The sequence below is a fragment of the Sceloporus occidentalis genome, unplaced genomic scaffold, assembly GCF_023333645.1.
Source record: "Sceloporus occidentalis isolate IW3139 unplaced genomic scaffold, rSceOcc1.0.p SCAF_243, whole genome shotgun sequence".
Lineage (NCBI taxonomy): Eukaryota > Metazoa > Chordata > Lepidosauria > Squamata > Phrynosomatidae > Sceloporus > Sceloporus occidentalis.
In genome coordinates, this window is record NW_028317223.1 from 1,089,060 (window position 1) to 1,106,385 (window position 17,326).

Here is a 17,326-nt window from a genome sequence, read left to right on the forward strand (position 1 = left end):
CCAAGCTGCATTAAATCGTGTTATAGCACTTAACCGACGCTCATCTCTGAAGTCGCAGATTCACCGGATGTCACATGATTCAAATAATTTGACTTTTTCAGATACTTTCTGAGACTGATGGCAGAGTCCGCGTGGAGACGCATGCGGACCATTGCGTGTTCATCATTGAAGGGGCAGAGAAGCAGGACGAGGGGGTATATAACGTTGTGGTCAAGAATCCAGCTGGAGAGGACAAAGCCAACATCACCGTAAAGGTTATCGGTACGTCATGGAGAGCCTGCTGAATGGTATTGGTGGGACAGGGGTGGCTTGAGTTGTTTATGACAAAGATCCTCAAAAAATATTTTTTTGGAACAGCTAGTATGTACTGTATTAATAATTAGAGATTGGTAATTGATATAATAATGAATAAATTAGTGTATGGTTGAGTGAAGGGATTTTATTGAGGTTGACGTTGACTTGGTCATTCTTTCCTTTTTAAAGAGGCCCCAGATCCACCAGAGGCTCCCCGCATATCGAATATTGGAGAGGATTACTGCACTGTCCAGTGGGACCCACCAAAGTATGATGGAGGACAACCAATTCTGGGTAAGTGCCATCTATTTGTTGTTTGGGTTCATCCTAGATAGACGTAAGGTTACACTTAGCGATCAATGACCAAGCAAGGTTTGAGGTCCTACAGCACGTATCCAAACAAAATGGCAGACTTGATGGGCCAAATGCCTTTTATCTCCCATTTAAAGACGATTCCGACCGTTTCTCATCCTACCTGCAGGTTACATCTTGGAGAGAAAGAAAAAGAAGAGTTACCGCTGGATGCGGCTGAACTACGACTTGGTGAAGGAGCTGAGCTACGAGTCCCTGCGGATGATTGAGGGGGTTATTTACGAAGTACGCATTTTCGCCGTGAACTCCATCGGAATGTCGCTTCCCAGCCAGCCCTCACAGCCATTCATGCCTATCGGTAAGTGACTTCTAATCAAACACAACCTGCCGGGTATCCCTAAGCTGTCATTCATAACTTTTCATGGACAGTGGTGATCTGGCTATTGTACCTCTTCCTGAGTTTTGTCTAAAGGCTGTCTTGTACAGCGGGCAGTTACTTTCAAGGAATCCATGTATAAAGTGGATATAGAGGCAAAGGTGATAATTGTTAACCTTATTTGCATGTGCCTACCCAGAATCCCTTGTGGTTGTGAAAGCACCATGAGATTTCTGAGGGAAAAGCAAGCCTTCTGGCTTGTCTGGTGTCTGTAGATGAGTGTTTAATAATACTTCTACTACCCCTTAAATTTTAGTGGAAGGGTTTCCATCACCTTTTACCCACCATAACTTATGTAATGTAATAAAACAGAAATTTGTCATTACTAAAGAAAAACTTAGCAGAAATAAACTTTTCTGTCCGAATGTTATATATATGTACGGGTTATATATGTATGTTGATAGATAGACAGAGCCCCCAGGATCCGTTAGCCTTCAAAGTTGCAGTCGGCAGCGTCTTAGCCGGCCAGGGGTTCAGCCAAAGACTTTTCTACGTGAGTGAATGTCAGAGCTGATAACGGTAAATTAATCCCATCATGGAGCGTTATGGTCTCTATTATTATCTATTGTTTTATATAGCGCCGTCATATTCCACAGCGCTGCACAATGAGTAAACAGGACATAACAATTTGTAAATAAATATTATAACAATTCCATTTACGGAAACAAGAGGTGAGGAGAGCCCTGCTCAAAGGAGCTTACAATCTAGAGGGAGTATTACACAAGAGGTATATTCTTCATAGGCAATTGTTAGAAACAAAAGAAATGTCTAATTGGAATTTTAATCACTTTATACACATACCCGCACACATACACATGCTGTCTATCACTTTATACACATACCTGTACACGTACACATGCTGTCTATCACTTTATACACATACCTGTACACGTACACATGCTGTCTATCACTTTATACACATACCCGTACACATACACATGCTGTCTATCACTTTATACACATACCCGTACACGTACACATGCTGTCTATCACTTTATACACATACCCGTACACGTACACATGCTGTCTATCACTTTATACACATACCCGTACACGTACACATGCTGTCTATCACTTTATACACATACCCGTACACATACACATGCTGTCTATCACTTTATACACATACCCGTACACGTACACATGCTGTCTATAACTTTATACACATACCCGTACACGTACACGTGCTGTCTATCACTTTATACACATACCCGTACACGTACACGTGCTGTCTATCACTTTATACACATACCCGTACACGTACACATGCTGTCTATCACTTTATACACATACCCGTACACGTACACATGCTGTCTATCACTTTATACACATACCCGTACACGTACACATGCTGTCTATCACTTTATACACATACCCGTACACGTACACATGCTGTCTATCACTTTATACACATACCCGTACACGTACACATGCTGTCTATCACTTTATACACATACCCGTACACGTACACATGCTGTCTATCACTTTATACACATACCCGTACACGTACACATGCTGTCTATCACTTTATACACATACCCGCACACGTACACATGCTGTCTATCACTTTATACACATACCCGTACACGTACACATGCTGTCTATCCTTAAGCTTGTTCTACCAGTCTTAGCTTTAGACAGGATGATGACATCAGACATTCTATCCCGTATATCATGTTTTGGGTAACAATATCTGAACGCGCCGTGGGGCTTCTATTCTGTGGTTTCCCGTTCCCGGGTGTCCGAGTGACACAGTCGCCGTTATACATGCAGGGGGTCTGCGGCACGTAACTTTCTAGCTGTCACCAAACCATAACTCTTAGTATCCAGCTGCAGACAGCGATCCCACCCATAGACGATACGCAGCTTAACACGCTGACGGTATACAATTACACTCCGCGCACGGCTCGCCCGCAAAGTGTCTCAAGTGTGATAGTAAGTGGAATATTAATTTAAGGGGATGCAGAAGTGGTGTGAGAAAAATGTCGCTTCCTTTGAGTAGTGCTTAAATTATTTATGTTATAAATATTATATAACATACATTATATACGCCACCGTTCACAAGTTTTGGGTCACTTGCTTTTGAAGAAAAGCAAATTTTGACCATTAAAATAAGATGAAATGGATCAGAAATCAAACGTAGACGGGGTTAATGTTATAAATGATTATTGTAGCTGGAAACGGCTGATTTTTAATGGAATATCTTCATAGGCATACAAAGGCCCTTTATCACTCCCATCACTCCTGTGTTCCAATGGCCCTTTATCACTCCCATCACTCCCATCACTTCTGTGTTCCAATGGCCTTTTATCACTCCCATCACTCCTGTGTCCCAATGGCCCTTTATCACTCCCATCACTCCTGTGCTCCAATGGCCCTTTATCACTCCCATCACACCTGTGTTCCAATAGCCCTTTATCACTCCCATCACTCCTGTGTTCCAATGGCCCTTTATCACTCCCATCACTCCTGTGTTCCAATGGCCCTTTATCACTCCCATCACTCCTGTGTTCCAATGGCATGTTGTGTTCGCTGATCCAAGTTTAAGGTAAAAAGACTGATTGATTGTAAGAAATCCCTTTGCAATTATGTTACAGCTCGAAATGTCCTTTTTTTTCCAGCTAAGTGACCCCAAACTTTTATACGGGTGTGTATATATAATACAAACTATAACAATAATTAGACAGGAGACGGAGTTGTCCAGGAGAAACATGGAAACAAATGTGAGGGGTTTTTTTTATTATTATTTAATACCCAGAAAAATAATAAAAATAGAAAATAATTCAAACTGTAAAACAATGATTAAAAAACAGCAATTACATGGAAAGGATACATGCAGCATATCACATCACCCAAGCACAAGATACTAACAAGATAAAGCTTTTATTTTGCATTTCATGGAATTTTCACACTGATCAGACCAGACTTTTGAAGTTAAGTTTTACATCCACCACCCCCCCCCAAATATATTGTTTATTTATTCTTCCTCGTTACTTTAACCCAAATGCTGCACAGAAAATGTTTCTTATCAACAAATGTTTGTATAGATTTGGTACAAACCGGGACCGCATGTTTCCTTTTCAAGCTCTCGTCATGTGTGGCCGGCTTCATTATAAATAATATAACCCGGCGCGTTTCTACATATTATTCACTATGTTTCGGGGGATTACGCACATCATTTTTCAGCTATATGTTTTATATGTTTTATATGTTGTTATATATGTTTTATATGTTGTATATGTTATATAGGCAGGGGGTTTTACAAGTAGGTCCTCTCCGAGCGCCCCTCTGTTTTTGTGCCTGCAACGGGTTTCTCCGTAAGCCCCAATGTGTCGATCTCTATCTCCAGGAGAGGATCGCAGGTCGTCGAGTCTCCATTGAATCGATGATGTAATACAGTCAGAATTGTAGAAAAGTTATTGCAGGAATGTGTTTGTGCGGCAGTGGAGTATACTATCAGGTTTTCAGGTTTTAAAGATTCTTTCTAGCGAAGCACAGCTGTCGCAGGGAAAAAGATCCAGGTCAGGAATATCTCGTCTCAGACCTGTTTTGACCTTTTCTGTCTCGTCTTGTGAGATCGGGTTTTGGTTTGTGATTTCTTATTAGCCGGTCCGTCCCATCAACGTGAGAAACCGATACAAAACTAACAACTTTTATAGATAAAGGACCGTTACAGCCCACATAGATGGGTCAATAAATAAAATAAAAAATAAATGTTTAATAGAACACACCATTCACATCTGCATATACCCCGGAACCTTCAGTTGATTACAATCATGCTAAAACAAAACACAAAAATAAAAATAAAATATATAAAACATATAAAAAGATCAAACTTTCCAAGTTTTCACTAAAATCCACCGGTGGAGAGGGATAAATACGCCAGATAAATACATTTTGAAGGCTTTGAATAGATACGCGGTGACAGATGCCCCGTGTCCAAGCCATTAATATCTTTCGGTGTCTTTTGTGTTTTAGAATAATCTTGCGTTACCTAAATTCACCTTTGAGGCGGTTGTAGAAATGTAACCCGTAAACCTGGAAGCCGGCCAACATAAGTGTCTTTTTTTGTCTTTGTTGGATCATTTATTTTCTTGAAGCTGACGCCAGTCTTACTATTAATTCTACTATTCTATTATTTTTATTATTATTCATTATTATTACTATTATAATTATTATTTCCAATATGGGGGATAGATAATTCTGCTAGCCCCAAATTCTCCTTGATGCTCTCATTCCCATTGCCTGGTTTAGGGTTCATGAATGTGCTGATCTGATTCTGGTCGCTATATTTAGAGGTGAGAGCATGAGGATGATGGAGGATTGAGAGTAAGAGATGTTAACAGAGAGAAATGTTCTTTGCTGTGGAGAAGGGGTGGGCCGTGGGGTCTCGGTAAAATTGAGATCATTCTCCCCCTCCCTTCCCCCTCCCTGGTACGTATGTGAAGATTAATAGGACACTGCCAGGCTTCTGCCATTCTGTCATTTGTCCTGGGACTGGACTTGGGGAGTTTGGCTTTGCGTGTCTGGAGACACCCTCATCAGCTTCTGGAGACACGACTTCACCATGACCCGCGTCTCAAGATTTGTGGACTCTTCGGAATCCCAAGAAGAATATGGATTCCAAAGATACAAGAGGAAGCCAAAATCTAAAAAAGAATTCAAAGGTCGGGATGACATTGGGGTATTTTAAATAAAATGCGGGTGGATTTAATGGACGGGAGATTGAGTTGGGAAAGTGTCTTGGAGTCTTTATGCCGCTTCTTCAAAGGCTTTTTAGATAAAAGCTTCTGGAGGCTTTAAACTTCTAACCCACCAGGGAAGAGATTTGGGATTTTCAGCTCAATGGTTATTAAATGGAAGTGGTTATTATTTTTGTTACATTCTCCTGCGAATATAATATTTAAGCGATTTGTTGGCAAAATCCAGGGTAGGGAATATTGTAAATATCAGTTTTATTCCAATAAATCGATAAATTCCGGAATGAGTTATGTAGCGTCCAACCTTATGGTCGTGAACCTTTTGGGTTTTTTCCCAGGAAATTAGTATTATCGGGTAACAATCACCGCCAGTTGGTTTATTTGTGTGTTTTGAGTCTCCATAGAGAGAAAAGTGCAATTAAACGCTATCACTATTATTATATTTGTGTAGTTTAAACCAACTAATATATAATAGTATTTGACCTTAGTGGTTATTGTCCTCTAACCCCGCTAGAAAGAATAATTATGGGCAACTCAAATTTCTGGTTAAGAATGAATTACGTTTATTAAACCATTGAGCAGTAGAAGAGTATTCATAAAGTGGAAAGGAGTAGAATAATACGTTGCTCTGATTTAATTTAAAATGTAACTTAAATTTTAAATATTCACAAATTTGAATTCAAAAAAATTCTTTGGCCTTCTGGCAATAAATCATATATTTCAGGAGGGCACTTTTACCTTTTTTACTATTTAATTGTTTTCTGTTACCGTTTTAAAAGAAGAAAAATACAGGAAGTAAAAGGTGCGACTGACATTCTCTTCCCGCGGTGTGCTGAAAAGGAACGCCGGTATTTTTAAACACCTTCTGTTTCTGCAAAAAAAAATTACAAATATATTTAATTCCAGAGAAATGCTCTGCACCTACTTGTATGTTTATATAAGAAAAAATAATAATAATTTTACAATGTAAAATCTTTATTTAAAGCTATTTATAGTTTTTTTTTTAATATTCATAGTACAAGACACAAATTCTGAGATGGTCCCAATCACAAAATCACAGCCATCACTAGACGATAGACACTCTAGCGCATGTCTTTCCAAATCGCTCATTTATTAGACACACATAAAGTCTAATAAAAATATATTATTCTCCTGGCCACCATTTGTTGAAACCTGGCTTTCTTCCCAGTTATGTATTTAACATAGAAATTGTATTATTCTATTATCCAAGATCCCAGAAGACCAATTACCACTTCCAGATTTAGAGCCACTTAGTACCCCAGACCAGTTCCTCGGCTGGAGATCCTCAACCAAATAAAATATCAACACACAATGGAATTTTTTCTTAATTCAAGAACTTTCAGACCTTTTTAAAGACATATCGCTACCTTGGAATAACTTTTATTGTTTGATTCATTTATTATTATGATTATTATTATTTAATATGTTTTGTACTTTTTATATCATTTTGTATTCTCCAATTTATCATTACTTACTGTTAACAATCTAAATCTTTTTATACGTCTTTTGGAAAACATTACAAAAAGTCCGTTGTTGCCGCTCGGAATATCTAATTTTCAAAGAGCTGGTGAACGTGTGAATTGATCTGCTTGCGTTATGAGTGAATCAACAAACCCACCCAATGACTGCTTTTGGGATCCGGGCCAAATTGAGTTAGTTTCAGCTGCGTCGAGAGAGCACACGTGTCGTCTTAGATGCCCGAGATATTATCTATTTCATGTAATGCCTCCACCTGTTCTCTTCTCGTTTCTTTTTTAGCTCCCACAAGCGAACCGACTCATCTGACGGTGGAAGACGTCAGCGACACCAGCATCTCGTTGAAATGGAGACCCCCAGAGCGCATTGGAGCTGGTGGGCTGGATGGCTACACCGTGGAATACTGCAAAGAGGGGTGTAAGTCATCCAACGCCAACGAGAGCTTCTCTCGAACCAATACATCTGCCTATTCACTATCGACAGATCCTAGCTGGTCCTATCATGATGTTCTAGAATGATACGATATTAGTTAAAGACTCAAAAAGTATCCCTCAAACATGGGGGGAACGCCATTAGTTGCTAGCATTTTAAAACTACATATAGTTTTGCTAAAATATAAATTTATTTGGTAAATGTTGACAAAAAGAGATCATCAAACAGTCAGGACACAAAAAGATGTTTTATTGAAATAATTTATCACCAAGGAGAGAAATGACCTGCTCTTTTTGGGGGGGTTTAGCCAAAAGTCCTTAAAAATCCAGTCTAGCGGGTTTTACGGAACACAGGCCAGCCCTGGATATGATAATATATTTATATGGACCCGTTCTCGTTCATGTGATGAAATGATTGTACGTGTGGTCTAGGAGGGTGATTTCCCTTTTCTATGGCTTTTTCTTACAATTAGGAAAGACGGGCAGAGCCCCCTCCGCTTTATTTAGAGTCAGTAAATGTCTGTAGTCGTTCTAGGAAAGTGGTGAAGGAATGTGAAACGTAACCCCCGGCTCGGTATTCCTATTATCTAGAATTAGGTCTTCTCCTCCCAACCACATCAGAAGGGATTCAGTTATTTCTGGCTTCCCGACAGCTGATAATTACTTAATGCAATGTGAGTGGATGTGTACAGGGTTTCCGGATCACCATTCCAGGGGCTCCTGTTTATCTGTTTTGGCACCTAGAAGTAGTACCGAGGGTGACGTCCCCTTCCGATTATTTCTCCACAGCCTCTGAATGGGTCCCGGCTCTCTCTGGTCTAACCGAGAGAACATCTGTCATGATCCGAGACTTGCCCACCGGCGAGAAACTCAACTTCAGGGTCCGCGCAATCAACTTGGCGGGACCCAGTGAGCCGTGTACCATTAAGGAACCCGTCACCATTCGGGAAATAATGCGTGAGTCACAAATCAGTCGCTATTCGGACCTGAAACTGATCCACAGGACAAATTTCAAGGGGGGGGGGGCAGATAAAGAGTGATTCTGGTTCAATGTTGGAAAAGTGGTCTTATCACCATAGCAACCACCTTCTAATAGGACCGTCCCATGTTTGCACCAGAATCATTTTTTTTATAAATAACCACGAGATATGGAGTCCGCGTCTCCTGGGCCTTATGTTTTGGGGGTGCAGCCCAGATCCACGCCTGCCTTGTAGACACAGAACGGCGTGATGACGGAATACACACAGAATATTCCGGCAACATATGAAATGACCCAGGGTTCTCAGCCATTTTTCTAGTTCGTAAGGGCTGAGCTAGTCCAAGGGCAGCGAGACGTGGTCAATGTGTACAATAACACCAAAGGTGACCCCTAATACGAATGCCTAACGCCTTCCCGGCACACGCGGGGCTGCTACGCACGTTTCCACCACTCCAAAGGCTGTGAGGCCTTTTAAAAGCTATCAAATTATCTGGGGAATCCAAAAAGGGGCAATTAAAGGCCAAAGGAAGGGCAGTAGTAATACCACGTGGCCCACAGGAATCCAGAGAGACTCAAACACGGTATTATGGGACTCCTACATACAATGAAATGTGATATACGCTAATATCTCTTAATGGGCTCCCTTGATTGACACGCGAAGTGCGAAGTATTTTAATGAGTCGTTTTCTGCCTGGCTAATAAGTCTAGAGTTACACGAGCGCGATTCACTTTGACCCGGCCGTGCCGTGCCGCTTCTTCCTTCATACGGATTATTGGTCTTCCGTAGAACGCCCCAAGATCTGGCTGCCGCGATACCTGAGACAGAAGCTGCTGAAGAGGGTCGGGGAGACGGTGAACATAGTGATCCCCTTCCAGGTAACGTCACGGCGGTCTCCGGAGTAGAGCTGGACGGAAAGTCAGGTTCTCTTTCCGCGAGGGTATTCAGAAATAGCCCAAAACTTTCCTTCTTTTACCTCCTAGGGATGCGGTTTTCACCCACCCGTACCCCACAGCTTGTATATTTTTATATAGTGCGCTTTTGGTCATTTAAGGTTTCTGTTATAGAGGAGAACTAAAGATGTCCCAAAAAAACAATTTTAAAAAAAATCTGCTGCTCCTTATAATCGGGTGACTTATATTCTGCGAGAGGCAGTAGTAGTCACCGTCAGTGATGTTAATAAGCGTGGAGCCCATATAATGGGGGGCTTGGAGTTCCTCGTAGCCCTGGGGGGGCAAAATGTAATTTCTCAATGGCGGCTTTTATTGAAAGGACATGAAACTTTGCAAAAGCTGGCATTTGTTTCTGCCGTTTAATATTTCTGACCAGAACACGCCGAGCATCGGTATTGGGGGCCAATCTTCAAATTGCTGATTCTGGGAGGCCAGCAGTCTATGAGTCTAACGACATTTTGGGGCTCGGAGGTGTCAGACACGCGATCTGTATAAATAATTTGGGTGCGGAGGGCTGTCGATGTACGATAAACTAGAATGGCGGCACGTAACGGTAGCGTTTCCCGGTGGAACCTGCTGCCGCGTGAGACGGGAATGTGAAAAATCAGATCTATTCCACCTTGTAGCCATTAGCTGCAAATAATATGTTAAACACACGATGCCCGCGAGCCCGGACGGATTTGCCCTTGGTGTTTATTGTTAGTGACGCTCTGAATGCTTCTCAACGCCCTTTATCTCAACACCCACAACGCTAAGCGTTAGAGGTAACAAGTTAACAGGGCCGGTGTTATTAACCCCCTACCGGAAGAAACCCCCGGGCAACTGGAAATAAATGAAGGATCTCCCCAGCTCTCCTCTTACTGCCCCCCAGCGTAGGCCCGAGTCTGTGTTTTGGCAGAAGCACCCATGGAAGTATCAACATCTTCCTCGTTCGGGTGTTGATAGAAGAAACAGAACCCTCTTCTGAATGTATAGCGAGTTATGATGTGTTTATAGCGGAGGAACGTCTGTTCCTGGACACTGAGGAGATGGTAGTACCAGATGTCTACTGGATGAGCTGGGGACACTTGGTTCTGGTTAATGCAATGCAATGGGGATTATATGATTCCTATATATACAGATAGGTTAAGGCGCCCCGGTGTAAAAATCAAATAGTCGTTTTAGCATAATACCTCAGGGTGTGGGCGGCCCACGTGACGGGGCTTTAAATGTCGCACATTGGTAAGTAGACATGGACATTGTTCTTTTAAAGGTATCTTTTTGTATAGCCACGCGTTATCGTGCCTCCAATAAATTGGCAAACTAATAAACCTGTGGTGTATTTTGCGGTGCAGGGCAAACCTCGTCCTATAGTGACCTGGCTCAAGGACGGGCAGCCTGTTGACCCAAAACAGGTTGGCATCCGAAACAGCGACGCCGACACCATCTTGTTCATAAGGACCGCGGAGAGGCATCATTCTGGTCAATATCAAGTCAAAATCCAGATTGAAAACTGCGAGGACACGGCCACAATCCAGATCCAGATAGTAGGTATGTGAACAGAGGGTCACCGTCAGCACAGGAGAGACGCACCAGAGCCGTGATACACAGGGGGTTAATCGCTGAAACAGGGGTCTGTAACTCTGAAAATGTATCTTACGAGAAGGGTTAAGCATAGTCGGATCAGCGAGGAGACTCACTCAACTATCCGTCATTCAAACCAAGCCTTTCTTGCAGAAGAAACCCCCAGAAAACTCCCAATTTACAGAATAAATAAGTAAACCAGAGGAGAAATACAGTTTCCGAGCTATTTTAAAGTTGGTCTCTGATCCTTAGAACTTTCACCGTTTCAGACAAACCCAGCGCCCCACAAAACCTGAAGATTGTCGAGATTTGGGGGTTCAATGTGGCCCTGGAGTGGTCTCCACCGCAAGATGATGGAAATGCCGAGATTACAGGGTATACCATTCAGAAAGCAGACAAAAAGACCATGGTAAGCTTAAATTAATAACGGTGCAGGAGCCCACCCCACTATCATCCGTGTTTAATCAGAACCTACTAGAAATCGAACGTTTCCACTGGGAGGGATCCAGTACGTTTCCGGTCCCAAAAGCTTACAATCTAGTCGTTGATGTTGAGCGCAGAGATAGTGTTCTAAGGGTCCACAGTTATTAAAGAAGCTTGACTCCTACTAAATTATATGCCGCTGATTTATGCCTTAATTCAACCTATTTATTAGCATCTCCACATTCATGGCGTACGAGGATAGGTTCTCATCCAATCACGTGGTCAGTTTCATCCCAATATTCCACCCATAAATGCATTTGTTTGGAACATAACTCCTTTTGTTGATACATTTTAGCTGCAACAGTAAACCAAATATATCCATCTAACATGGGAAGCAAACATTACAAAACAAAAAACAAGTAATCAACCTACAGGCTGCAATGAGCTTCTGCTGTGGCAATCAATCCTATTTTGGGTTTGGGCCCTGTAATGGTGCCTCATAGCTGGGCCGTGAGCTTGGTTTAGTTTCGGATGTCTGTTGGGTTATATATATATAAACGATGAGGCACCCTTGTGCCCGAGACATTTTTTAATAAGCCTCTTCTATCATCACAGGAATGGTTCACGGTGTATGAGCACTACAGGCGTCTGAACTGCGTGGCGTCCGACCTGATCATGGGCAACGAGTATTACTTCCGAGTTTTTAGCGAAAACATGTGTGGCCTGAGCGAAAAGCCTGTGACCTCAAAGAACAGCGCGTACATCCAGAAAACAGGTAAACATACGTGTGCATGCCCAACGACCTTGGGACTGACACCATGCATGCGGATACAGAGGCTGCACGTGTCGGACTGTACTGCGTGTTACAGGCGGTATGTATGCGTTCATACAACACGCAGTATGACTGTTGGGTATGGCGTCCGCTCCTCACATTGTGTGTATGGAGGCTGGGTCCTCACGGCTGTAACGGGGTACACACGCCAATCATTCGGTATGACATAATGGTGGTTATGTGTCTTGTGGAATCCGTGTTGTGTCAGAGAGACATGTGTAGCGCATGCGTGTAAATCAAGGCTCGTTCATCCGTTCTGATAGCGGCTTTTATCGACTCACAGGCAGTGCCTACAAACCTCCTAATTACAAAGACCACGAGTTTAATGAAGCTCCCAAGTTCACCCATCCTCTCGTGAGCCGCTCCGTAGTGGCCGGATACAACGCGACCCTCAGCTGCTCTGTGCGAGGAACACCCAAGGTACGACCAGCCATGTGTATATCAACAGACATACCCACGTATACTGTCATTACATACCCACGTATACTATCATCCCATGCACTGGGAGTCAAAATGAGAGTTACGCATTCACCGGAGTACAGATCCGCCATGTTGGTAGTGGGCAGTTGACATAGTGGGCAGTCTGAGACCCCACATCATACAGCTGGGCGAGCAGCCCAGAGACCCCTCTCATTCGGTAGGTTGGCCCTTTGGTTCTAGGTGATCGTTCTTTTCTCTTCCACAGCCCAAAATCTTTTGGTACAAAAACAAAATGGACCTGTCCGGCGAGGCCCGTTACCGCTCTTTCACTAAGCAGGGAGTGCTTACTCTGGAGGTGAGAAAGCCAAGTCCGTTCGACGGAGGAGTCTACATGTGCAAAGCAGTCAACGAGCTCGGTGAGGCCGAAACCGAGTGCCGGCTGGAGGTGCGAGGTGAGTACCGGATCAAGGAGACCTACAAAGCTGGGCCACCGCGCATAGCATGGGCTACAACACATACAAAAGATGTGATTGTACAAGATGTTTCCTGCTATTAGCATAACTATATAAGCCACCTATAGCTAATGCTTAACAAGAAGGGAGCAGTAACACAATGGGGAGGAATAAACACGCAGATCTTTAGAATAGGAATTAAACATACCTCTCCCTGCAATATAAATGTAACAATAAAACATTAAACTTGTCACAACACTTACAACATACTGTGAAGGATACGTGTCATTTTTTGTTTAATATCACTAATGATTTGTTTTGTTTGTTTCTAGTGCCTCAGTAATGATCTCACTGGATTACGGCAGGTGCGTTATCACGTCTGTATGTGTTTATGGCGGGGGTCCCGCTTAAAGCGCTCGCATTGTATTGGTTCTGTATAGCCCTTTAACCCCTTAAGGACAACGGATTGTCCATAAACCCATTAAGGGCAATGCATTGTGAGCCCGTACATGTCGTTAAGGGGTTAATGCTTACTGTAGCCAGTCTATATAACATTAGGCGAGGCTACCATATGGTTAATGAATCCATAGGACCCCCAACGCCCTGATGCCCCCTCTTTTCCAGAATGTTTGCTGGGTATGAGGGTATCACAGAGTTCTACGGCCCGGAAATATCTTTATGAATTAAATGGTGCAAACAGAATCCGGTATCCTCCTTTATCGCATTGTAATCCCGTCCTGTCAATTCAATGACATCACTCCACTCTATCATCATACGCTGTTCACTAGTGGGGACGCCCAGTAGGTAATCCACTGGATCTCTAAGTCCTTAGACCAGGGGCGTCCAACCTGCGGCCCTCCAGCTGCTGCAGGACTACATTTCCCATAATGCTCTTTCAGCTGAGGGACTGGCTAAGGAGGATGGGAGATGTAGTCCTGCAGCAGCTGGAGGGCCGCAGGTTGGACGCCCCTGCCTTAGACCTCTTACTGTGCTTTGAAGACTCATTTGATCTGCGGGGGGGGGGGGGGATCTAGTTTAATCACATTATTTGACTCATTTCATCTTTTTTTTTTTTTTTTTTTATATAGGTGGCTATTTGGAGTTGGACGTTAAAAAGACCCCACGGAAAAGAAATGAAAAGTCGTAAATTGTGACGTCCAAAGACAATGAATCATTAAAGCAAATCATATCGTGACTCTTTGAATTGAAATGTTCATCCGATCGAACGCCTTCCGCTGTGATTCTGGATTTCTTGTGCAGATCGCGCGTCGGTTTGGGTTTTATTTACAGGGTGGGTAGAACGTAGCTGCCGTTGCCGCGCAGAGGGGATATCGCTGTTGTCTTGACAAAGTTTGTAAGCGTTTCGATGATTTGGAAGGTGAAATAAAGCAATATATTCAGAAAAGGCTTTTTGTTTCCTGGTTCTTATGGTCTTTTCCCAGCTAGACCAGTAACCCCCATTTACGCAGCCGGCATACGGTTGGACGCAAATGCCACAGACAGCCCGGGCTCTATGGCCAGTCTGTGTCCATCATCCCGATTTTAGACCCAGGCCGGCCATCATGGCCCCCACACTTACATGCAGCTGTCTGGATAGGCCCGGCCGCTTGCTACGGGAGCATAAACACGTAGCATGCGGTGCCGGGGTCTTCCCATCACCACCAGTCCGACCCAGTAAACGGGCAAACTCTCGCCGTCACACGGTCTGCGGCTGATTCTTCTTCTCTGATTGTATGTGACTGACGCGTTTCACGTTGGTATAATGACAGCTTCAATGCAGAAGACCTTTAACTCCTAACAAGCCGTGGTTAAGACACTTCCTTAGAACCATCTGGCTGCCGCACGGCCCGACCAGTCCCTGTATTTGAGAAAGGGGGGGGGGCAGAAGCGGGTGAAGCCAAATGTCGGTCCTCCCACCTGGAGATCAAAGAAAGCCTCTGCGGTCGGTAATCAGCCTCCCAGAGCGGATCTTCGTTGAGTACCTATACCGGGGGTTAAGCTAGCGGCCGGTGTGATGAAGTCACGCAGTAAATCAGAGCTTCCCATTGGCGCGCCCCAGCGGTTGGGTTACCCGTCCTCCAGCAGGCAGTTGCCCGTAAGAAATATATCGTTTGGCAGGTGTTGCCGTCTACGACCGCTCATCGCCTGCTGATCTCACCGTGGTTTTAAACTTCAGGTCTGCTTTGGAACCACTTCTCTCTTCTCTCACACAAACCCTCCCTAGGAAACCATATTACGGCGTTTGGCTTAAAGTTCCCCGTTTGTGCAGATGATAAATTCGTCATTTTTTCTTTCAACCTCACACATTTAACGTGCAGTCTAGACATAGGCAGCAAAACCACCGTATAACCCTCACAGCAAAACGGTTTCCGAAGATACAAACAAGACGGGCCGTATAACACACGAGGATCAGCTGCGTATTTGGTATTTAATGTATCGATATAGATAATAGATAAATCAACCCCAAAAAATAAAACTACCGTTACCATAAAACTAGTATTATTCAAATGGGGAGAAGAAAACAAGTCCGCCTAAAATCCAGAACATTTTTAGATTAATGATCAATAAAAATAAAATAATAATAATAAAAACTGAATTGTACGCATCAAGGATCTATAAATTTATCGAGCAACAAAAATTTTGGGGGAAAAAAGTGTCTTTTTCTTTTATAGATAAACCCGGAGCATGCATCAGATCTATTTTACATTTTAAAGTTAGGAAAATGAGAGGTTTAGGAAACTCTGCCCAGGCAAAGCGAGCCGCGTTTTGGTTATGGAACAGAAATCACGTGAAAATATGGCTTTTAACATAATTATATGTAATTAAATCTCCCTTATAAATGGATGTTTCACGCAGTTATCCACTTTTCTGGATTTTTGCATACAGGAGACATGCAGGAGACGCGGCCCCGCCGGGGAGTTTAAAGGGACGCTAACATGAGAAAAGTTACTTTAAACACAACTAAGTTGGATGATTAAATGGGATCATTGGGACTTCGCTTTCTAAATACATCCTCGCCTGTCTCTATCACAGTAAACAACGAATGTGGAGTCCAACCCCCCAGGTCTGGCCGCGTTTCGGTAGATCTGCTGGGATGCGGTGGAACGTAACAAAGTACTTTGTGGCCGAGGTCTGCTAGGCGCGGGCTACGGCTCGATCCGTTTCGCGACGCTAAGCTATTCTAAGCCTCCGCTAGCAAAACATATTGGGTGACTTGGTTGGGTTTGTCCTTGGTGTTGTGCTGAAAGTTTCCCCGGTACGGCATGTGAGTTGGTCGAGCTGCAAAGTACACGGCGAGCCTATAAATGACATGTAATTATCCCCCCCCCCCCCCGCCGCGCAGGAGACACCCCCAGCCGGTAACCTGTTCTATCAGCGCCTGGAAACCCGAATGCTTACTTAACAGAAGTAGAGGTGCTAGATTGTAACAGAGAACCGACACGGATTAAGATGGCTTTGGAGTCCAGATGGCCCCTTTCCAGGGATTAGGGTCCTTTTGGGGGGGGGGGGGGGTTGGGACTTGATGGGCACATTGAATGCATGGGGTAGGGTGTTGGAAGGGGGCACCAAGGTTTGGCAGCCTTCATTATGAACAAAGAAGAACGTATGACTGGAACATCATTCATCTTGAATGGTTAAGCGATTAAATCTTCAGGGAAAGAATAAAAGGACAGATCTTCTAAGATTCATTTGCTTAGCACTCTAGAGAGTGTAATAAATGTTTAAGTGGAACAGCAGCTTTATTACCAGAATAATTGCCAGAATCTAAGAGTGTTGGAAGCTAACCCAAGACTCCAGAACCTAGTTATTGGCCATAAAATGTATCCCTTTTTCCTTAAAAACTGCTTCTTCCCAAATCCCGATTAAAATCCGGGAACGTGAAATCACGTGACGTATCCGGCGACCCCCAGACCGCTGTTAATTGCGAGTTTGGCGGCAACATGCGCAGATCTTTAACATTATCTCCCAAAGTCTCTCTATGATAAAAACATTACTAATAAAACAAACTTCAAAAAGTTTTTTGGAACTTACACTG

General features: G+C 43.3%; 1 protein-coding gene across 1 annotated transcript in view; it reads left to right on the forward strand.

Moving 5' to 3' along the window:
- Positions 1-14,667, forward strand: part of LOC149276278 (myosin-binding protein C, cardiac-type-like) — a 38,593-nt gene extending 23,926 nt beyond the window's left edge. The window contains exons 22-34 of the mRNA XM_089503838.1: positions 102-261; positions 484-588; positions 776-964; positions 7,522-7,656; positions 8,460-8,627; positions 9,437-9,525; positions 10,935-11,130; positions 11,433-11,572; positions 12,202-12,361; positions 12,702-12,838; positions 13,104-13,290; positions 13,623-13,655; positions 14,379-14,667. Of these exons, the coding sequence (XP_089359964.1) occupies positions 102-261; positions 484-588; positions 776-964; positions 7,522-7,656; positions 8,460-8,627; positions 9,437-9,525; positions 10,935-11,130; positions 11,433-11,572; positions 12,202-12,361; positions 12,702-12,838; positions 13,104-13,290; positions 13,623-13,633 (1,677 nt within the window). The 3' untranslated portion in view covers positions 13,634-13,655; positions 14,379-14,667. The remainder of the gene's footprint in view (positions 1-101; positions 262-483; positions 589-775; positions 965-7,521; positions 7,657-8,459; positions 8,628-9,436; positions 9,526-10,934; positions 11,131-11,432; positions 11,573-12,201; positions 12,362-12,701; positions 12,839-13,103; positions 13,291-13,622; positions 13,656-14,378) is intronic.
- Positions 14,668-17,326: the final 2,659 nt, after the last annotated feature.